At 41.4% G+C, this 24,203-nt stretch overlaps 1 protein-coding gene across 2 annotated transcripts in view; it reads right to left on the reverse strand.

The window, feature by feature from the left end:
* LOC144597239 (cysteine-rich motor neuron 1 protein) overlaps positions 1-24,203 on the reverse strand; it is a 191,129-nt gene that overhangs the window by 20,636 nt on the left and 146,290 nt on the right. For both annotated transcript variants that reach the window (XM_078406298.1, XM_078406297.1), the window contains 4 exons: positions 13,430-13,558; positions 10,523-10,676; positions 9,006-9,127; positions 2,701-2,919 (listed from right to left, as the gene is read on the reverse strand). In XM_078406298.1, the coding sequence (XP_078262424.1) occupies positions 2,701-2,919; positions 9,006-9,127; positions 10,523-10,676; positions 13,430-13,558 (624 nt within the window). The remainder of the gene's footprint in view (positions 1-2,700; positions 2,920-9,005; positions 9,128-10,522; positions 10,677-13,429; positions 13,559-24,203) is intronic.

Below are 24,203 nucleotides of genomic sequence, written 5' to 3' on the forward strand. Positions count from 1 at the left end.
TTAAGCTGCTGCCTCCCTGCGCCATTGACCTGGGGTCATTCCTGACCTATGTTGCTGTCTCTGTGCAACATGCAACCTCCCAACCACTTTACCGTGAACAACTCATAACATAGACCAAGAAGCTCACTGTGCTGGTATCTGCTGTCAATAAGCCATATCGACCCCCCCTCCCCCGCACAGACGTTTCGTTTGTTCGACCTAACCCTCTTCCACATTCCCATCTACTGGAAACTGACTCTGTCCACAGGTGGTATCCAACCTACTGAGTTTTTCCAGCATTTCCTGTCTCCATGTTTCAAATAAAAACAAAAGGGATTTGAGAGTATCATGGCATGGTGGTCTCCAGACTACAGATAAGGGGATGACTAAAAGCAATCTTCACAAGCTATATTCTTCCAGGTGCAGTCTGCTGAGCAGCTAACTGCTTGCAATCCCCCCTCTACCTGCAGTTACATTTTACGGATGTGGGCTGAATTAGATGACCTTTGGTATCCAACAATCGTCTGGTGAGAGTCAGCTCCAAGCAGCAAGTAGATCAAAGGGATCATATCCTGAGGCCATTCCCCCCTCACCACCCAGAACAGCCCAATTGCTTTTGATAGGCTCACTGGTGGTCAGAAACGGCAAAGTGCTAATCAATTAAAATGATTTTAAATAACCAATAAAAGTTAAAAAGTTGCTTGGGAATGGCCTTCCTACACCAGCACTCCCAGGAATAAAGTTGAGAGATGCTAGGTGCTTTGGAGCCTGTCATCAGGGAGTCTCTGCTCCACTCCACTGCTGGATGCAATAGTCAGTGCTCTAATGGAACTGACAATCAGAGACACTGGTATCAGATCTTCAGGACCCTTGATATTTCCGCAGTTGAACGCCTTCTTACAGAAGTCCAGGACTTCCTTCCGAACTGCAGTGGACAGTAGATTGCCAATACAGAGGAGGGGGAGAAGAGGTCGGGAAGGTATCAAGCATTGAGGTCTCAGTTGAAGCACAAATAGTGGTAGATGGAAACTTAAAACTGCAGTTGAGATGATGAGATATTGCTCAAGTTTGTGATGTTGGAAGAAGTTTGAGAGGAATTCAGAGAGATAAACATACTGGAGAATGGAAGCAAAGGAACCCTGCAACCCCTTCAAGCATTAAGAAAACAAATTAAACTGAACTATTGAAACTAAGCTAAATTAAGTTACTGAAAATAAAAGAAAAATACAGATGTTTATATCTATGTTAATAGTTACTTGTAATTTATGTAGAACCACTGTTTAGAAATGTGATTTTACCATGAATTGCAAGGTAAACTGTTACTGTGCTTTGCTCAATTGCCCAATTTAGGAGCCGGATAAAAATGATGAAATTTATATTTTTTAAAGGAATCATGAGGTAATTTATTAATTTGTGAGTCTTAATGGCAAATATCAGGAACTTGTTGATATTGTTGGACCAGGCTGAGAAAACCTACACTAAATATTTGTACACCAGTGGTTAGCACGATGTCCTGTAATTTAAATTGAGCAGGCAAATATGTGAGATATTAATGGGTTACTATCATATACAAAGTTACTGACCCTCAGATGCAAGCAACTCATATCAACAGTATGTATTTTAAATCTGCCTTTGTGGACCTAAAGGCATAAAAATAAAGCAGGTGGAGCAGAGTTGTTGTTATAAATTAACATCCAGATTAGTCTGGCATAGATTCTTATCAGATGAGGCCCAAGAGTAACAAGTTTATAACAGGCTGAGAAAACGTATGCTGAGCACTTGCACAACATTGTAGAGGTCAATGCAAAGCACCAATGAAATGTTAAGTGATTGCAGATGTTTTGGGACACGCAAGGTTATTCTGGAACTAACGTCAGAGATTAAAGATGGTAGGAATCCTAACATGCTACATTCATTTGTGGAAAATCAAGTTTCGGAACTGAATGTACAGAAATAAAATTCCATTTACCTTTGAAGTTTTGCTCAAGGTATACCTCCTCCTAAGCTTTCCTTTCACTATAATTCTCTTGACAGCGCTTTTAAAATTGTATTTACATCAAGGGAAAGGGACACAAGTATGCTCTTACATTTTTCAGTGCAGTGTCATGCAGTGTCAGAAGCAGAGCCAAAAGTAAAAGTTGTTTATACCAGTAATATCTTTCTTTGAAAAGTTGAGAACATCATCCACAACTTCCATGTAACATTTCCACTCCGAGTGCCTGCCAGCCTTACAACCTTTCTATCTGATATGATTTTGCAGCAATCATACATGATGGCCATTCGTTAAGAACATGGCGACTTCATTACCTTTATATCAACATGACTAATGATAGTGATAAAGTGATTAATTTTCCATTATCTGCTCAAGAAGAATCTAGATATCAGGTGTGGAGGAACAGTGTCACTATTCCCATTAGTAAGAAAACTATATGTTTTTTGGTTTAACTTGGAGAACTGGACTTTGGGGGGGGATACTCCATTTTTCACTGATAAAATGACCCCAACCTCTGGTATCTGATCTCCTGCTTCACTCTCCTATCATGAAAACTCCTTGCTGCATAGAGGGTGAAGCCTATTAAAAATTGATCCTTTAATTATTTGTATATGCTTATGAGTTTTATGCTCATGACCATATTGTGCTCACTGACATATTGTGCTCACTGGCATATCCAATACAGAAAATATTTACTGTGCACCTAATCTGATTAAGGTGTGACTCACCTTGACAGGTGGGGCAACACTGCCCAGGTCTGACCAATGGATTGAGGCAGTTTGGAACTGGGCATGTAATTAACACACACATCTCCCTTCCACCGTAACAATAACAGTCCCTACAGCCATCATGCCAGCCTTCTCCTTCTTCATAGCGATGGCCATTAGCAGTCAAGCAGAAACTGGTAGGAAGTGGAGGAGTGGTAGTGCTAAGATGAACATCAGCTTCTGCAAAAGTAACAAAATGTGAAAATGTCAGAACATTTTAATTCACTCAACACAATTCTCATTGAGGATTTAAATCTTGTCGGTCAAGTTGCAAAGTTGTCCAAATCAACTTTTCAAAATATGGAAAAGCATGATAATTCAGATACTGGAAGGGAAACAGCAATGCTGGGGATATTCAACAGGAGGTCAGGCAACATCCATGAGAGTGAGAAACAGAGTTAGCATTTCAGGTTGAAGACCCTTTTATCAGAAAGCTGAAATATTAACTCTGCGTCTCCCTCCATAGATTAATCCTGACTTGCTGAATATCTTCCAGCATTTGCTGTTTATAGTTCTTATTAAAATATATATATATATTTGTCAAGATGGGATAACACTACCAGGAAATGGATGACTTCCAGATCGAGAATACCACGGTAACGATGGCAGTTGGTTACAGAGTGTAAACCCTCAACTCTATCAATTGATCTCAATCCCGATATTAGAGGGTCAAATCCCAGGTAAGGTAAAAAAATGATTAGTTACACAATACGAACATCTCCCCTCTATCAATTTATCTCAGTCCAAAGATTCCACTGTAATATTTACCATAACTTGCAGCAGCATTTCCAGATCTCTATAAATGGGATTATTAGCTGCTCTGAACTATCTTCAGTGGGAACTGGAGTCAAACCAGAAAACACATTGCATAGGATCTATCCTGTCAAAACGAATAAAGTCACGTTTCACTTGATCAGTTTAGGTTCAGATATAAAAGTAGGAAGCAGGGGAAGAACAGTGTGCTACTGGACCACAATATCTAGTCCCTTGATAGTCTTCTGTTTGACCGAATATAACTTTGATGTTTTCTGTAGATGTTACCATTATACAAAACAGATGTATTAAGCTGGGAGATGCAGGAATGTGGATTTGTATTTGACATTTTCTTAGCACAGTGTTTGTGACAAGAGAAAGCATTGTAAGTGGCAATAGTTTTTACACAGGGAAAGATATTTAATTACCCTGGACATCCGCCGTTTTACAAAGTGGATGATAATGAAACTGAGAAAAGGTTGCTTTTCCACTCCCTTGGTCGTTATGAATGCTGAAGTGCAGTTAACAGAGGGAGAAATTTTGACAAATCCATAATTTAATGATTATGTCCATCTCTGAACTGATGGACAAAAAGCATCAAAAACGTTTCACACGAAATGCAAGATGAATAATTATACTGGAAATCCAAAGAGCGTTAAACTGAAACTGACATTTGTAATGATCTGTGTGATAGTCATGTTTTATATTTTGTATCATTTCCAATATCACCTCATTTGCTCACATTATTGCCTCATAGTCCCAGAGATGTTAGCAGCAGAACTGGGTAACTGACTCTCATCACTCCCATTTTGAAAGACTGACACACATTCACACATCCGAACGAGTTACATTAAAGTAGGCAATGTTATTATTATACAGCTTATTCTATACAACAGCAGGACTCACTTTTCATACACTGGTGGATATAGCATTGAAGGACAAAGATAAACACACAAACACAGAGACAGACAGAAATTCAGCTTGATCAACATTTATTTTACGTAAATTTTTGCTTTGCGTTTACACATTATGATTTAAGCAGTTCAGATACAGATTATAATGGGGATTTACATAACCTAATAGGACAGAGATCTTCCATGATCTTACTGGGAGAGCTAACTATTTTATGAATTACAGCAGCAATTTTAAATACCAGTGTAATATTATCACCAGAGCAGCAATTTAAAATAACGGAGTAAAATAATCACCATTTTGTACACAATCAGAAAGCTATCTACAATTAAAGCTCTATATGCACTCTATTTCTAATAATACATACTGTATTTCCATTTGTCTGAAATAAACAAATGGAATACAGGTGCAGCAACAGTAAACTATATAATTAAAAGAATACAGAGATTGCTTAAAGCAAGTAAGGCAATCTTAATATAAGACTGGAGTGTCATTCAAGTCTGAGGGCACTCTGTTGTCATATCTATTTTGCATGCTAAATGATGCACACTATTCAGGCAGTCTTCAGTTACGATGATGATTGACTTTCACCAAATGTCATTCAACATTTAAAGACTTAATTTAAATGAAGTTAAGAGGCAGTGATTACTTTATAGTTTAGGTTGAGGCTTAAGTTAGGTTTATTATTGTCATATGCATGCTTTCCAATCAATCAGATAATACTATGCATAGATACAACCAAACCAAAATCAATTTCAATAGGTAGAGCAAAGGAAAAGATACTGAATGCAGAAAATAGTTCTCAGCATTGTAGTGCAACAGTTCCAGAGATGAAGTTAAATGTCCACAATGAGATGGAAATGAATCAGACAGTACTCTAACTAATGCAAGGACCATTCAGAAGCCTCAAGACAGAAAGACTGACTGCTTGATTTCATCACCGAAACGCAGCAACAGTAAACTATATAATTAAGAGAGAAAGCGAAGGAGCTGTTTTTGGTAGAAAAGACAGAGGAAGAAAGAAAAATGTTTCAGAGTGTATGTAACCACAATGAGTCTTTCTAAGTTTTCAAAAGTTTCTAAAAGGAGTGATAGGATTTTCCTGTGGCATTCCAGTCATAGAAACATTTACATCACGTTCATTCATCCAGAATCAAAATTGAAAAGAATATTTGCCATGATCATTCCACAGCACCATTAGATACCCAAGCACTGAATTCAGTTCCATGTTAAAGAATTATCACATTTGGCTGAGGAAGGATTTCCCTGGAATTACTATTGTGTTCATTCCGATGGAGTGACATAGAAGAAATTCCCAACTTGCAAAATACAGACATTTTTCCTGCTGAAGATCTCCCGCATAAGATCATGCAAACTACCATTACACTTTCTTCTGACATAGCATAGCGACTCATCAGTGAGAGAAATAAAAGCTAGAACCAAAAAAAGTTTTGGCAACAAACCAACCTCCATTGATGGTGGTGGTAAGTCTTTCAGGTCTGGCAGGTTGCCTGGTAGACCAAGCAGTGACATTATGCTTGAACTTGGAATGCAACTATCATCTGAATGGCTCAATGCCTAACATGAAGTGGTGAAAAGCTTGTGGAAGGTCATTATGACTAGTTTTGTAACGTTAATGTTGAACACCACCAGTTGTATGGCCTGGAAGGCTTGTCTGAGGGGAAGAATCAAATACTGTGGTCAGATTGCTACAAAATGCACCCAGCAGTACCTAGAGCATCAACGCCACGGAAAAAAACCCCACTTTATTGATGCAAGAGTTTTGGATGATTGATAAATATCTGAAGGGAAAGATATTTGGCACTTCCCTTGCTAACTGATAATGATGATATTATGAATGGAAATAGGGAATTATCAGACAAATAATTAAGTGCTTTACTATTTACAATAGAAAAAGGGAACAACAAACTGGAGAACTGAAAAAGAGGCTAATACTGAATCAGGGACTGGGATTTGCTAAAATGAACAGAAGCAAAACAAAAAATGACGATTCAAAATAACACCATGGAATGACAAATTGCCAAGAGCAGATAAATGGCTCAGATTTCTGTCGATAAGAGTTTTGCAGTCTTCATCCTTGCAATGTAATATTGGGGCTCAGGAGAATCTAGTGTGAAAGCTAAGGCCTTGCTGGGGACTAGGAACATGTGTGTGAGTATAGTGGGATCCTCAATAGCCGACTCATTACCCACAAAACTAGAATAATCCTCAATTCTACGGGATTGGCCAAGAGGAAATATAATCATCACAAGCTACTTTAAATTGGAAATGATTTGAGAATAAAATGGTGCATATCACTTGCTCTTTATATAAAAGATTAGAGGGGAATTATAGACTAGTTAGACTCATATTTTGTCAGGAAATTACTAGAATTAAAGAGAGTTAATGAACTTCTTATAATTCTTTAGCTAACCAGAGAAATTAGCAAAGATTTGTAATGGTAAACAATCCACGATAAACAAACCGAGTGGTGGCTTTCAGGGATTGGTTTTGAAGTCACAATTTTCCATCAAATTCAATGTGAAGTTAGGAAGCGGGATAGAAACTCTCTTATCTAAGTCTGGTGATTAAGGATAGGTTGCATTATAAATAGCATGAATGGATGCATAAATTTGGTAAGTGTGTAAATGTATGCTTCCATTCACGCTGTTTATAATTATTAAGAGACTATTAATTATTAAGAGACCCACTAACAATTAGATTTTGGGTCTTTACAATGGCTGTGGTAAATGTATTTCATCCTAAGCAAGTGTGAACAACTTTTACCCTAAAAAGGATAGAACAAGGGAACGTCTAAAGTTGAAAAGCTAGAAATAGTGAATATTCAAAAAAGATTTATGGTCTGTATACATGGAGCATTAATATCTCATGGGCAGCCACAAAAAAATATTATTACTATCACATAAACACTGTTGAAAGATGTACAAGACTGGCAATGTGCATTCCAGGGTACAGAATCTTCACGCAAAAGAAAGGTGGAAGGAAAAGAAAAGGTGGCATTGCAATGTTAAATATAGGAATTTCCTACTGCAGTAAGATGGAATGATTTCCTAGGTTCTTCAAATGAGCAATGGTAGATAAGGCTGTTACGAGGCATAATGGATACTTGCCTTCATTTAGTTAGGGCATAGAATATAAGAGGAGGGGTTATGGGTACAACTATTTAAAACTTTGGTTAGGCCACTGCAGGAGTATTGTGTGCATTTCTGGTTCCCATAATACAGGAGGAATGTCATTCCATTGGAGGAACTGCAGAGGAGATTCACCAGGATATTGCCTGGGATGGAGTGTTTGAGCTATAAGGAGAGAATGGGTAAGCTGGGTTTGTTTTCTTTAGAGTGGGAAGGCCGAGGGACAAACCTAACTGGGCTATACAAAATGATGAATGACATTTATAGCATAGTTAGTAAGAGACTTTTCTCTTTGCAGATGTGTCTATGGACAGAGAGCATGGGTTTAAGATAAGGGGCTGGAAATTTATAGTGGATTTGATGTGGAATTTTCTTATCCTGAGAGGGATCCTCCCAATGACCATGTTGATTTCCTCCAGGTGCTCCAGTTTCCTCCCACATCTCAAAGACATGCGGGTTTGTAGGTTAATCGGCCTCGGTAAAATTACCCCCAAGTGTGAAGGAAGTGGATGAGAAAGTGGGATAACATAGAACTAGTTAACATAGAATTAGTGTGAACGGGTTTGCGTGGATGGTGGGCTGGAAGGCCTGTAACCAATATGTATCTCTAAACTACAAAATTAACTGGGCCAATTTTTTCATTGCCATAGAATCCAACCCAGGTTCAACATCATACAATGTAATAAAAAGGAACTGCAGATGCTGGTTTATATCAAAGATAGACACAAAATGCTGGAGTAACTCAGCAGGTCAGGCAGCATCTCTGGAGAAAATGGATAGTTGACATTTTGGGTCGGGACTTATTGTGAAGTAGGGTCTATCTTTGTGTCTATCTTCAACATTTTACAGTTGTTTATATTGTTACCATGGACAATCAAAAGATTATGAATTTTGGAGAACCCTGTCAGTCCCTGAGCATCTCTCAGGAACCAAAGCAATCAATGATCCAGACTTTTCATCCTTCAGACTGGCTGTCCAAATTCTATCAATGCTTCTCCCAAGTAAGGAACAACAAAGAATTTGATTGAAAAAATCTAGACTCTTGGCATAAATACCGGCACTATTGGCAGCATTCCCTACACGTAGGAGGGGGAGGACAGAAATTTTGTTTATTAAAAATATGCCAAAGACCTCAGGAGTCAGCTGAGCATTTCATGCAAGGTACTTTCTCTTGTTTGCTAATTGATTGGATGCAAATTGGAAACAAGAAAAATACCTGCCTTTGGTATTTTTGAGATTATAATCTGTGACATGCATTTATAAAAGACACATCCATAACATTAATGAAGACAAATCTACAATAAATGTTTTAAGCAATATTTTTTAATGGTCCTTAACCAAATGCAAATAACAGTGCAAAAATATGATGCATTGTTGACATTCCTGACTGTATAATCTGTTTCCAAATATTGATGAAACATATCCTGAAATGAGTTAATTTTGTGGTACCTTTGCATTTGCACATGGAACATCCTTTCTTATTCTTTTCGTACCCTTCCGGGCAATACTTGTCGCAGGTAAATGGTGGGCATTTTACACAACGGCACATCTCACAACCATGTTTGTTTCTTCTAAAAACAAGACATTAAAAAAAAGGCAAATTCCAAATTAATCTGATCTTGTGCAGGACATTTTCATGAATTAAAGGCATGTTTATATATTAATGGAAGGTCATCAATTTGAAACATTGTCTGTTTTCTGGATGCTGCCTGACCTGCTGGGTATCTCCAGCATTTCACTTTTTTAATTTTAGATTTCCACCATCAACCATCAACACCATATTGCATTTAACTTTTAAAGCCCTGCAATGTCTATCATAATATTTCAAAACATGATCAGAAATTAGTTCTGAAGAGCAAGCACATGTTACAATGTTGACAATCATCAAGTTTCCTCTGTTTATGTGGCAGCCATAAGTGTTGATATGGTAAATATGGCCAGTAAACAACGTGGGACAATATTTATAATTCTGCAGCTCTCTCTACAGAGGTCAATTGCAAACCTATAGGAACCTATGATACAGAAGCAGCAGCAATGAAAACATGATCATATGACATGGTCATTTATTTTGATCCTGAATATCTGGAGTTGATTTTCACATATAACACTCTGAAATCTTTATGTACTCAAGCAATTGATTCTGTCTCACAGTTTGACCCACCACTGGATTCCCAATCCAATAGGAGAGCAGTGTATTCAAATGAGTAAATGGGCATGTGGGGAAGAATAGATTATAGGAAAACAAGTGGATGAATGGGATTGTTCCAAAAGCTTGCCTGGACTCGATGGGTCAAACGGACTTCTATGTAATGAGAAATATGAGATAATTTTCACCTTACTCAAAGAGCTTTACTCCCCTTCTGCAAATATTTTTTTTCAAATATATAACTAATGAAATAAAGAGTGAGAAAATAAAACAAAGTTTTTCCTTTCTTCTGATGAACATTTCCCTGGATTGCCCATTGGAGAACAATCTTCATTTCCTGGAGGTTAATAAATGTTGTGAGGGATGAATAGTGTGTGGCATAGAACATTTGAAAAATAATTCTATATCTTACAATTGTACTGCACGAAAACAAGCCCTTCAGACTAACCTGCCCATGTTGACCAAGATGCCCCATCCACACTAATCCCACCTGCCGCATTTGGCCCATATCCTGCTAAACCTTTCCTATCTATGTACCTGTTCATGTACCTTATTAGTGGTCACCTGGTGAGGCATAAATAGTGATAATAGTTTCTTTATATTTCATTAACCCAGCTTGTGAAACTGGGCACAAATTGTCAAAATGACTAATTGTTATTGTTTTTTTATTAAAGTGCTCTACTTCTTGACTAAATAAAGGATTGTTTAAAAGATTCATGATGTGATGAATCCCTATCAGAAGGAACCATCCATTCCTGCACTCTAATGGCAAGGGCTAGACAACTTATTAAATCACTTGGCACTGACCAGCTGTACTTACATATAACCATAAGGACAATGTTTATTGCAGGAAAGCTTTCGGCATTTGTGCACCTGTGGCCGACACTCACAGATGATGCAGTCATCTAAATCAGTCAGGTAACCATGGGGGCAATCTAAGGAACAGTACGATGTCAAAGCTGGACACGGTTCCTCTGGAAGAGAAATTTATGTTATTTACTATTGGTTACAACTTGGTACAAAATGTACTAATGTGCAAAACAATACATCTCTGTCAACCAAAACATTGTGGCTTACATCCTCACTTCTCATTCAATATTCTTGTATCATTCTTCATTTGGAAAGGCAATTGGCCAAACTGCCTCTTGCTGGGCCAAGCTTTGTAAAATGTGTACAAAAGTGGTTTGGATGAATTGGAAGCACTTGGCTCCTGATCAACAGCTTCAGCTAATGGCAAGGCTGAGCCCATGCAAATCACCCAAGCAAACCCACAAATCATTACTCTACATTGCAGATTAATCGACTTTGTGCTGCGGCAAATCAAATTGCTTATTTACAGCTAATTTGTAAAATAGCATGTTATTTTTCAAACCTCTAATACCAAAGAACTCAAGAAATCATGTGAAAGGTATTTTTCTTATCACGAGTACACTTCTCCTGAGAGATGACATCAGTATGAAGCAGCATGGCAATAAAACAATGTTCTCTGAATGAGCAGCAAACAGACCAACTTCTGCTTCCACCTTATTACTGTATATGTTCCTGTTCCAGCTATTGACTCCAGGCTTCTGGAATGTGGACATTGCGTGTGGAGCCTTTTGTTACTATGAACTCGGAAATTAGTAGCAGTTGTTCTGACCAGAACTATGGAAATTGTGGATGTGACAAGGAGACGAATTATGGATCACATACACCAAAGAATGTACTTCACTAATAAAGACAAGTTAATAGCTTACAAACTTGATTTTAAAAAAATGAAATTTTTACATGGAAATGCACTGCTTGGCAATGGAAGGTTAGAGTACTAGCTTATTTTCAAATATGCTTGACAGATGGCAAGATTGTTCCTGTGTTTAGTCACAATAGAATGTAAATATGTATTTTGCAGCTGCTTATGCTCCCTCTTTTGTGCTTCAGATCTAGTAATATGCCAGAAGGATACAATGGAAGACGCAGTAGGGTTTAGTGGGAAGTGGGAAGCGTTCTTTAATTTGACTGTTCTTAGTGGGGTGGGGGGAAGGGAAGGAAGGAACATGCTGTCAGCCGGAGTAGGTGAGGAATGGGGATCGGGGACGGTGAATGGGTAAGCAGTATTGCAGTTATTTGTTTGTTAAAGTTATAACTTGTTAATCACAATTTCTACCTAAGCTGGAAAACTCAGATGTCCGCTGATAGGCTGGTGTACCGAATTTAGCCTAAGCATAATCCTGGTTAAGTCTGTCCTCAGAATTCCCTCACCCTCCATGAACTACATTCTCCATGATGCAGAGGATTACATTTGGGGAAGGCAGGCAGTTAACAAAATGGGCAAGACTTATATATAATTTGGCAGACAAACGGAAACTTGGACGCAAGCGCAGATGTTTCCTGGAAAGAGGTAACAAAGATTCTCAACTGAACAATGAGTTTACGTCAACCTTAGATTATGTACTGTAGTTTCCAAGAAAGATTTACCATCTATGCTCCCATTGTTCTTCTGCCTTTTCCTAAAAGTAGAAGCATATTCCCTTCTGCTTTATATGGAATGAATGTGGCAGGAGGTGGCGAGTGAAGGATTAGTTTTCACTTCACACTTCTATTCTGTTATTGGTTTCAATGTCCTAAAACATTTATGAAACATGAAACCCTCCGACATCACAGACAGGGAATTCCTATTCTAAGGATCAAACAAAAGGTAACATGGACTATAATCAGGGAATTTTCTTGGGTTTTCACCCATTTTCTCAGTTGCATAAACAGCCAGATTTCTTCTCCAGCCACTGGAGCAGCCAAGGAAATTCTTGGTGCTGCAGTAGAAATCAATAACCTTTGTTAACTTGCTTCACCTCTTATCAATAAAGAAAATGCCTAGGATCAGGATCTTCCTCCTTGGGAATGCTTCAGTACATCTTTGGTTGAACAAATGCATTCACTATGAGGAATAATCTTGACAGGTTATTTTTCTGGATTGAGGTGATTTTTAGTTTCAGATGGACTGCTGAGCATTTATTTGAAGGCACGGCGAGAAAGACTGACTTTGATCTGCCACTGAGGCACAGTTGAACTGGCCCTTATAACTCCCTCAGCGTTCCTGTGGGATACTGAGCAACAAGTGTGAACAATGTTGCTCGGTATCGAATGAAGGGAAATCCACATGGGATTTAGTTTCGAGATGCAGCATAGAAACAGGCCCTTTGGCCCACCGGGTCCATGCAAACCATCATCCATTCACACAAATGTTCTACACAGTCCCTACACACTAGGGGAAATTTATAGAGGCAAAATAACATACAAACCCGCATCTCTGGGATGTGGGAGGAAACCGGGCCACCCAAGAGGAAACCCACACGGTCACAGGGAGAACGTGCAAACTCCACACGACACTCTACCTGAAGTTAGGATCAAACCCTGGTCTCTGGTGCTGTGAGGCCACAGCTCTACCAGCTGCGCCACTGTCCCATCCAGGTGAGTTCACCATAATTTGTCGTTAATGTACATTTAGACTTGGGTGCACAGCACACAGCAATGTTGGCGATTAATGCCCAAACCGATGGGTTCAATCAGATATAAATAGGGAGTTGTAGAACAATTGGCCATGAAAATTCCCCAGCATTTATCTGGAGTTTTTCCAGGGAAATAATCAGTTTAAGCCTGCATAAACTATTAGAACATATCATTTACTGTGCCGCAGTTCCAGTAACCAGTTACTTAATCTTTTCTGGTGCTTTGAAATTATTGGATCACTTACTAGGTAGACACTGGCACATCAAGCATCCCTTCTGATCTTGCACAAAGCCATATGGGCAATCCTTCTCTGACAAGGTGCAGTTTATTAACCTCTCGCATAGTGTTGGACTAACAGTCCCGTAAGTTGGCTCTGTTGGAAAAATGAAAACATGTAAAATGATTTTCCAAATGAATATTCACTAATACCCTGAACAAAGTTGCAAATTCATAAGTAAATTGGTTGAAATTTACGAATCATCCATCCATACAGGAGAGGTGCCGGAAGACTGGTGGGTGGCAAATGTTGCACCTCTTTCCAAGATGGCAGCAGGGAAAATGCTGGGAACTATTGGCCAGTGAGCTTAACATCCGTAGTCGGAAAGTTGCTAGAGAGTATTCTGAGGGACAGGTTATACAGGCATATGGATGGGCAAGGGATGATTAGGGATCGTCAGCATGGTTTTGTACGTGGGAGGTCATGTCTTACAAATCTGATTACGTTTTTTGAAGACGTGACCAAAAAGGTCAATTAAGGCAGAGCTGTAGATGTTGTATACATGGATTCCAGTAAGGCATTCGACAAGATTCTGCATAGTAGGCTGCTCTGGAAGTTTAGATTGCATGGGTTCCAAGGAGAGATTGCTGAATGGATAGCAAATTGGCTCCATGGAAGGAAGCAGTGGGTAATGGTGGAAGGTTGCTTCTCATGTGACTAGTGGTGTGCCTCAGGGTTCGGTGCTGGGCCCGTTACTGTTTGTCATCTACATCAATGATTTGGATGAAAACATACAGATTAGCAAGTATTTTGATGATACAAAAGTTAGTGGTTTTGCAGATGGTGAAGATGGTTGTGAACAATTACAGCAGGATCTGGATCAATTGACCAGGTTGGCGGAGGAATGGTTGATGGAATTTAATACAGAAAAATGTGAGGTGTTGCATTTTAGGACATCTAACAAGGGCAGGACCTAAACAGTAAATGGTAGGCCTCTGGGTAGTGTTGTGGAGCAGAGGGATCTAGGAGTACAGGTGCGTGGTTCCTTGAAAGTCGAATCTCACGTAGATAAGGTGGTCAAAAAGGCTTTTGGCACATTGGCCTTCATCCGTCAGACTATTGAATACAGAAGTTGGGAGGTCATGTTGCAGTTATAGACATTGGTGAGACCGCATTTAGAATATTGTGTTCAGTTCTGGCCACAATATTAAACGAAAGATATTGTCAAGCTTGAAAGGGTTCAGCGAAGATTTATGAGGATGTTGCCAGGACTAGAGGGTGTGAGCTATAGGGAGAGGTTGAGTAGGCTGGGTCTCTATTCCTTGGAGCGCAGGAGAATGAGGGGTGATCTTATAGAGGTGTATAAAATCATGAGAGGAATAGATCGGGTAGATATACAATCTCTTGCCCAGAGTAGGAGAATCGAGGACCAGAGGACAGATTCAAAGTGAAGGGGAAAAGATTTAATAGGAATCTGAGGGGTAACAAAGGGTGGTGGGTGTATGGAACCAGCTGCCCGAGGATGTAATTGAGGTTGGGACTTTCCCAACGTTTAAGAAACAGTTAGACAGGTACATGGATAGGACATGTTTGGAAGGAGATGGACCAAGCACAGGCAAGTGGGACCAGTGTAGCTGGGAGATGTTGGCCGGTGTGGGCAAGTTGGGCGAAAGGGCCTGTTTCCACACTCTGTGACTATTTATTATCAATATTGTACCAGCAACTGCCAACACTTTGATCAAAGTAATTTTGAAATTATTTATTCGTGGGGCGAGAGCGATGCTGGTAAATTGGCATTGCATCTTCTGTCTCTGGAAGTCATGTAAAAATGCCGTGTACTTCTCAGTCCACGATTGTAACAAAATCTAGCAGTCTCTTTTGATCACAACACTGTCAGAAAGGTGTTGAGAGTTGAACTCAAGCCTTTTGACCCAATATCAAAGAGAAAAGGAGAGGGTTAGGGACAGTAATATGTAATAACAAGCCCAGCTACTTTCACAACAGAATGTTCAATCACCCCATCAAATGGAAATATGACAACCCCTTGGATTTGTTGTTTGCTTCTGAGACCTGACTGCCACTCATGTACTTGGTTGCTTCCTCAGTGCTTTAAGTGAGCTTCAAAAGCTGCTGCCACATTCAGCTCCAGCATTCCTCAGGCACGCTATGTCCCCGTAGCTGTTTTAATGTTCTCTGTAACCTGTTACCATTAATTTAAACTCTCACTCTGGATATACTTTTACCACACCATCTCCCCACACACTCTCACTCAAACACACGCACGCACGCACATACTCTCACTCGCACACACTCACCATCTTCTAACCCAACCCCAAGAATATTGTGCTTGTTGAATTAGGTAGCACCATGACCTTGAGGCAGGGAACAGCTTTGCACTGCCTCAGTTCTGATAGCACAGAGGTGTCCTCAGAATTTTGTACTTCCATATTTACAATATTTGGTTTGCTCTTTCAATTTCACTGTTCAGACTCGGAGAGAGCTATGAAGAGATACAATGCTGATACAGCCCATCGAGTCTACTCCAACAATAAACCACCCTTTTAAAAAAAGTAATCCCTCACTCACCCACAAGATTTGAACAAACAGTCACACAATCGGGGCAATTTACCACAGCCGATTAACAAACCAACCCCAGCATTTTTGGGAGGATACCAGAGCACCAGGGAGATTATGCAAAATTCACACAGATTCGCACTGGAGGCTGGTGATGAACCCAGGCAGCTGGAGCTGTGAGGCAGCACCTCTACTTGCTGTGTCCCAACATCACCACTGTGCTACTCACTTCACTTGGTGCATATTCCCCAATTACACTACTGTATCTGAAGAGTTTTTGTTCCCATTCCAGAGTTAGCAGAACATGAGTACAGAAGTATGTATGATGCGAGGAGGCCGCAGCTTATTGAACAACAGTTGATAATGAGCAAGAGGCAAGACTTGAGGATATTCCAGTAAGAATCATCTGTTATTGCCAATTAATTTATGCGATTGCAAAAATAATTTCCACCACACCTCCAGGATACTTTTTAACCAACTTTCCCTTTGTGCTACTTCTACAAGATCTCTTCTTGATTGGGTTCCTCATACTTAACATACCAACAGGAAAATAAAGCAAACTAATTTACCTTCATTGTTAATTAATTAAATTAAAGTATTATTCTTCTCTTAAGATCTGGAATGGTGAATCATTAGTCTGCTCACTGGTAATAAAGTTGAAGGGGTGTTAGGTGTTATTTTGAGAGCACACTCAAAGGTCTGATTTAGGATGACACAAAAAGAGATAAGACAATATCACAGAAATTCAAAATAAAAAAATATTATTCAAAACAGAAGATTAATTGAAAACGTGGATGGCTTAATTGTTATCATGTACAGTCTTTTCGCTGACTGGATATCATGTACCAGAATGCAGTTTACTGTACCTTGGTACACGTGACAATAATAAACTAAACAAAGGAAAGAGAGAGACATAAAATTTCATAGAAAACCAATATCCCAATAGAGTATAAATGTACTTTAAAGTGCTAGAAGATGTTCTAAAGTATAGTGTAATACATTCGGACTAACAAATTGAATTTGGAAAGGAGCACGTTACACATGAATGGGAAAAGAGCGGAATATATCCAAAAGGAAAAGCATGATATTGATTGTCACAAGGCTGAAGGAAAGGTAGGACAAAGACATTATTTTCTTGGGAGCTTAAAGAGACCCTAATAAAAGCCAAAGATACAAAATGCTGTAGTAACTCAGCAGGACAGGCAGTATTTCTGGAGAGAAGGAATGGGTGATGTTTTGGGTCGAGACCCTTCTTCAGACTGATGTCAGGAGAGAGGGAGATACATAGATAAGGAAGTGTAAAGTGTGAAAATAGGACAAAGGGAATGAGGCTCAAGGAAAATGTAGAATAGATCATTATTAGCTGGGAGTTAGCAGGACTGAATTGAAATCTAAGAGGCGATAAAAGACAAAAAAAAATCACAAGAACTAACTGAACCACGACAAAAATACAAAGAATAGACAAGGAAAGAAAGATGAGGTAATGAAAACCCCAAATAATATCCAAAATATAATGATGCAAAATGAAGAATATATTGGTTTCTAAAGTAGTTTAAATGTCCGACAGTAAAAGACAGAGTGCACTTCATAGCTCATTGATACTGGCCATTCCAAAACAAAGAACATTTTCCTTTTTAGGTATGATTTAGTTGAAGTGGACACCATCGGAATTAACCATGTGGAAACAGTTTAAAAAAATCAACAGATTTCATTCAAAAGGGTTAAGGTTTTATGCGAAAAAATGTGATTTTCATGGCAATAACACCTGGCTCAACATCAAAAAATGTACAATGTCCAATATAGTTTGAAGATTAAAACACTTATGTTACACTACATGCTAAGAGATTTGTACTCCAATAAACCAGACTAATTTTAATTTGCCATCCGATTAAAGAACGTAATCGATTTAATGCTTGATTAATTCTGTTCAGTTGGTCTAAACTGTTGTGTGGCACAGTGTGGAGAAACAGCCAGTGACATTCCCTCTGCAGAACTAGGCTTGAAAAGTAGGACGGCTAGCAATGACAACTGGGGTTCAAAATAGAGTTCATATATTTGGCAACAGAACTTAAGAAGACATTGCCATAGCTCAGGGAATTTTAGTTTCCATACAGATTTTGATCACATCACCACTGCTGAATATCTGCATCTCAAACCTCTAGCTACTTGAACAAGATAATTCAACCTATTGAACAGCTTTGACTGCACAGGGTTGAGCTTCTCGTGAGTTGTGTGTTTGTGTGTTGCTTCATCTGCAACTAGGGAAGGCAACTAACTACTATTGGCTTGGTTGCTGTATCCATTCAACAGCTAACTTCAGTGAAGTTGAGTAACTCACAATAATCCAACTCGTATGTTCGTTTAATTTGGTTTAGAGATACAGCGCGGAAACAGGCCCTTCGGCCCACCGAGTCCACGCTGACCATTAATCCCCCTACACTGGCACTCTACTACACACTCGGTACAATTTACAATCTTTACCGATGCCAATTAACCAACAAACCTGTACGTTTTTGGAGAGTGGGAGGAAACCGGAGCACCTGTGGAAAACCCACGAGGTCATGAGGAGAACATACAAACTCCTTACAGACAGCACCAATAGTCAGGATCGAACCCCGGACTGTGGCACTGTAAGGCAGCAACTCTACCGCTGTGCCACCATGGAGCACACTCTTTGTAAAAGTTGAATATGGGGCGCAGGCAGAGGAGATTTAAAGGTATCTTTCAGTGAAGTACATAATTCTTTGACTTACTATTGGGGAGTACGAGTATTCTATTGATATTCCTTGGTAAGTTAAGGGAGAGTGTGGAATTGTTCAAAGTGCATTTTGTCTTGAAGAAAATGCAGAATAATATATCACTCAAAAGTTAGAAGGTCTCTTATGTGCCATAATGTGTTTATGCCCTTTGTGCTAATGCTAAGCTTATGTGTGAAAACTGCTGGCCATGTTTAAGTGACATCAGTAGGTATTCAATGTGCACCTGTGTCACTCTTGCTATTTTCTGCTGTGCATGTGACCAATGAATGGTGTGAGTCCCAACTGCAAGAGAAGGCCTGGCAATGCTCTAACATTACTTAAGGATTAACCTCTCCCAGATGCTACCTATTCCAAAATGTTCACTCTTTCTCAGTTTTGATGAACGGTCCTGTTGTGATATTGCTGGGACTACTTTGTGTATCCAAGAACTACTTTGTGTGGCTGTGTATATAAGTGATGGGTGTGATTAGGCGGTCACTCTGGATGCAGGTGGCCACGGAATAAACAGCCTGGAGTTGAGCTCCAGCAATGTAACCTTTTTATACACGTGTACTTGTGGTCCTTCCAGAGTCATCAAAGGTACAACAGGTACCGGACCACGAAGTACAACATGGTGGCAGCGGCTTGGTGTTTTGCCTAGGGATGGAATGAAGCATGCCCGAGCAGAAAAGGTTAAAAAGAAGAAAAAAAAGAAGAAAAATAAAGCCCTGAAGGGAAACAAAACAAAAGAAAAGTTTCCAGCTCGGTATGGGACGTTTGGAGTGCATCCCGACAGGGCCAGTGTGAGTTGGTATAGTTACCTGCTCAGTAGTTGGCGCCGAGTTGCCGATGTGACGTTGCAAGCTGCTGGGGGCGGTGCGTGTAGGCCCACGTCGCGCCCCAGCACCTGTGTAGGTCCGAGATTAGAAGCCTGCGACTGCTTCGCGGGGGAGAGACCGGGAGAGCCGACACACACGGAGATGTGCGGTGACCGGGGAAGACCGACACCCATGGAGGTGTGCGGCAACAGGGAAAGACCGGGAGACCCGACACCCATGGAGGTGTGCGGTGACCGGGGAAGACCGACACCCACGGAGGTGTGCGGCGACCGGTAAGACCGACACCCACGGAGGTGTGCGGCGACCGGGGGGGGCTGACACCCACGGAGGTGTGCGGCGACCGGGAGAGCCCTGGAGGAGACCGACACCCACTGAGGTGTGCGGCGACCGGGAGAGCCCTGGAGGAGACCGACACCCACGGAGGTGTGCGGCGACCGGAGGGGGTCGGCGACCGGAGGGACCGACCACCCGCGGAGGTGCGGCGGCCGGTAAGGCCGAGGCACTACTCACCCAGGCGCGTCGACCGTAGAGTCGGGACGGCCCTGGGCCCGAGGCAGCGGCAGCGCGTTGGAATTGCGTGGCAACTGCCAGGAGCACCTGTGGGCGGGGCCGGGGAGCACCTGTGGGCGGGGCCAGCGGCAGCGCGTTCGAAAAGTTGAGCGACAGCTGCCGGGGAGCACCTGTGGGCGGGGCCAGAGCGCACTGCAGCGGAGGCGCGATCGCACCGCGATTACAGCAGTGCCAGCCCAGCAGTGCCAACCCAGCAGTGGGAGCCCAGCAGTGCCAGCCCAGCAGTGCCAGCCCAGCAGTGCCAACCCAGCAGTGGGAGCCCAGCAGTGCCAGCCCAGCAGTGGGAGCCCAGCAGTGCCAGCCCAGCAGTGCGAGCCCAGCAGTGAGAGCCCAGCAGTGCCAACCCAGCAGTGGAAGCCCAGCTGTGCCAACCCAGCAGTGGGAGCCCAGCAGTGCCAGCCCAGCAGTGGGAGCCCAGCAGTGGGAGGCCAGCAGTGGCAGGCAAATCATGGTGGTGGAGTATCTAGAGCCTACACTACGTTTGATCTACACAGCACGTCTTCTTGAGGGGAAGATATGGAACAAAATGAATATTTTGTGTTTAATGACCTGTGTAGTGATCTGTGTAATGAAAGCTTAATGTATTATATTTGATGCTTTTGTATAAATGTATATATCTGTGGAGTGACCACACGGAGTGAGTGACCACCCGGAGATGAGTGACCACCCGGCGATTAGTGAAATTCCGCAGAGGAGTGACCACCATGATGGCGAAAAAAGCAATTGTGTTTAATTGTGTTTAGTTGTGTTATTGGTTTTGTTTGCAAAAAGCAATGGTGTTTTGGTTTTGTTTGTTAAATATATTTTAGCCCTCGAATGGTAAAGAAAACAATTTTATATAAGACAAGGGGGATGTTGTAATATATAAGACAAGGGGGATGTTGTGATATTGCTGGGACTACTTTGTGTATCCAAGAACTACTTTGTATGGCTGTGTATATAAGTGATGGGTGTGATTAGGCGGTCACTCTGGATGCAGGTGGCCACGGAATAAACAGCCTGGAGTTGAGCTCCAGCAATGTAACCTTTTTATACACGTGTACTTGTGGTCCTTCCAGAGTCATCAAAGGTACAACAGGTACCGGACCACGAAGTACAACAGGTCCTGGACCTGAAACCGTAACTGTTTCTCTTTCCAGAGATGTTACCTGACCTGCTGAGTTTTTCCAGCATTTTCTGTTCTCATTTCAAATGTCCAGCACCTGCAGTTTTATTTGATTTTCACTAACTGAGTGACGTAACACATGAAGTCCAATCTTTCATACAAAAACTGAGTACGTCATGCCTTCTGACTAGTAGATGGCAGCATAAGTGTTCAACATTCAGGAATCTGGTTTAAAATGCGTACAGAAATCAGGTGAATGCTCCCTGCACTAGTTTGCTCTCTTGCTCTTCAATTTCCTCTTCTTGGCTCATGGAAAGTAAGTAAGTGAAAAGTGTTTGGATGTGCTTTCTCTACACTGCTAAAAGGCCTTGTGTTAAATTGTCAATGTTATTTTAAGTTGTCATTTTTGCAAGAAGCAAAAATATTTGGCTGGTGCCATGGGGACTTGTGTGTGAGAATTTAATTCATTTTGAATAGAGTGATTTTGGGAGTACTGATGCTTCTTCTGAATTGAAAAGTATTTTTGATTGATGGAAAGATACAGTATGGATCTTTCCATGTTGTATCTTCGACCCACCAAATACAGTGATTTTGCTCCCAAAAGATCTGTATTCAAAATCAATTAAATTTGAATAAATTAATCTACAGTGACCATCGATCACTTGGTTTCCCAGCAGTGACAGGAATAATCCAGATTAGAACTCCTGACCTCCTCTTTGAAGGAGAAAACAAGTTAAAAATATTTTTTAAATGTTGGAATACTTTCAAAAGACTAACTATATAATAAATTAGATGTATTATTTTAATTCCAAAGAGAAGTAATTGTACGTTAAATCAGTGAACAATCAGAGTCCTCATTTCACACATGTGGCTGCATCTTCACTTTGGGTAATGTTAAAGCATTCTATTAGTTTCTTTGAATCTTACAGAAAGTAACATACAAACAATAATATCCATACTGTTTGTGGTTTAAATGCAAATCTCGGTATGACCTTTAGAGCTCATTGTGCTGTTGTCTCAGACAGTGTTCCAAGCTGCCAGATAATATTAGTCACCATCATGTGTAGACTCTGCCAGTGGAAGTGATTTTTATTGATTGCTACCCTGTGACCCGTTTGGATAATTGACAGAAAAATTAGGTTTTTATTTTGGGGAATTGCTTCTGATGAAAGAGGCACTACTGACGTAGAATTTTCAGCTAGCGCTTAATTTTGCAAATCTGCGTCTGATGATGAAAGAAGCGGAAGTGGCGGCGCCTAACGGCTGCGGCTCGCTAGCAGTCTGTTCGTCTTTTTTCCTTCTTTTTTTTGTTGTGTGTCGGTGTTGGGATGGTTTTTTTTTTTTTTTGGTTGTGTATGTGTGGGGGGGTGGCGGTGTGGGTGGGGGGGGTGGTGGTGTGGGTGGGGGGACGGGGGAAACCTTTCTCTTTTAGGTCTCTTCCTCACGGCGCGGGGTGCGGCTCGGCCGCGGGGCCTTCCATCGCCCGGCGCGGCTCGGCCGCGGGACCTAACATCGCCCGGTGCGGCTCGGCCGCTGGACTTAACAGTGCCCGATGCGGCTCGGCCGCGGGGCCTAACATCGCCCGGGGCAGCTCGGCCGCGGGACTTTTCATTGCTGGTGCGGCTCGGCCGCTGGACTTAACATCGCCTTAACATCGGCTCGGCCGCGGGACCTAACATCGCCCGGTGCGGCTCGGCCGCGGGACTTAGCTGCGCACGGCTCGGCCGTGGGGCCTAACATCGCCCGGCTCGGCCGCGAGACGTTTCAGCGCCCGGTGCGACTCGGCTGCGGGCCATCCCCTTGCGGGGACTGTGCGGGTCGGTCGGGGACGAGCTGTCTGTCCGTGGGCGTGGGGAAGAGAGTGGAAGTTTTGTTGCCTCCATCACAGTGAAGGGGTGTTTGGAGTCACTGTGATGGATGTTTGTGTTGGGGTCATGTGTCTTGTGTTCTTTTTCTTTTTTGTGTGACTGCTATGTAGTTTCGTTCGGTACCTTGGTACCGAATGACAAATAAAGCTGTTGAACTGTTGAACTGTTGAATGTGGTTCATACCAGTCATTCGCTTCAGGTAAATCTTTAATGGTCTCTTCAGCATTCCATTGAAAATTTCCATTTTTCTTCCTGTGGTTTTTCTGGCACTACCTCCTCACTATCTTCAATTCAGAAAGCAAACCATTTAGGTTTTACTTTTCAGCAGTCATCCCTCCTGCTGCGTGGTCTGAGCAGGGAGATGTAACTGATACGCCAACCATTATTCTCTTCCTTTCTCCAAAACTGGTCAGTGTCAAGGGGTACCCATCCCATGTATACCTTGTGGAGAACGGAGCCCCTTGCTACATTGGATGTGAGGGTCCCATGTAGATGCTGCCTCACCTCTTGAGCAGTAATATGGTTTTATGGAGATAAGAAAAATTGACCACATATAGAAACATTAACCTCAAGGGCAGACATACTATCTTGCTGTCCCCACTTTTGCACCCAGTATTTCTTCTACTTCAAGACGCACAGTAATCTACCTGTAAGAGATCACAATCTAATCCTGACCATTGTCTTGCTTAGGTACAGTTCGATGTAAACACATTTAATTTTGGTGGATTGTGAAGATGTAGAAAATGGTTCTTTACAAAGAAATCTACAATCTCCCCAAAATCTTTCTGTAATTGGCCTGTAGTTGATATGACTTTAGATCTGCACATTAGACTTCCTTCAATATATTAGCTCCAGTGTATTTGGCCAAATCCTGTTGGATGTGGCCAGCAGTCCCAAAGAGAACCACTAGCTCCATGGATGGGAGTCCCAGATTTCCACATTGATGAGAGTTCAGAGAACTATACTTCAATCAAGTAGTAGGATGTTGGGTCTCGACAACTTTCCCAAGACCAAGTTACCATCTTCACATCACCACTTGCAAAATCAGCACTCTGCATTGGTCCCTGGCGAGGGTGGGTATCTTACAAATATTCTAGGCAGTGATTC

This window comes from Rhinoraja longicauda, chromosome 10 (genome assembly GCF_053455715.1).
Source record: "Rhinoraja longicauda isolate Sanriku21f chromosome 10, sRhiLon1.1, whole genome shotgun sequence".
Classification (NCBI taxonomy): Eukaryota; Metazoa; Chordata; class Chondrichthyes; order Rajiformes; family Arhynchobatidae; genus Rhinoraja; species Rhinoraja longicauda.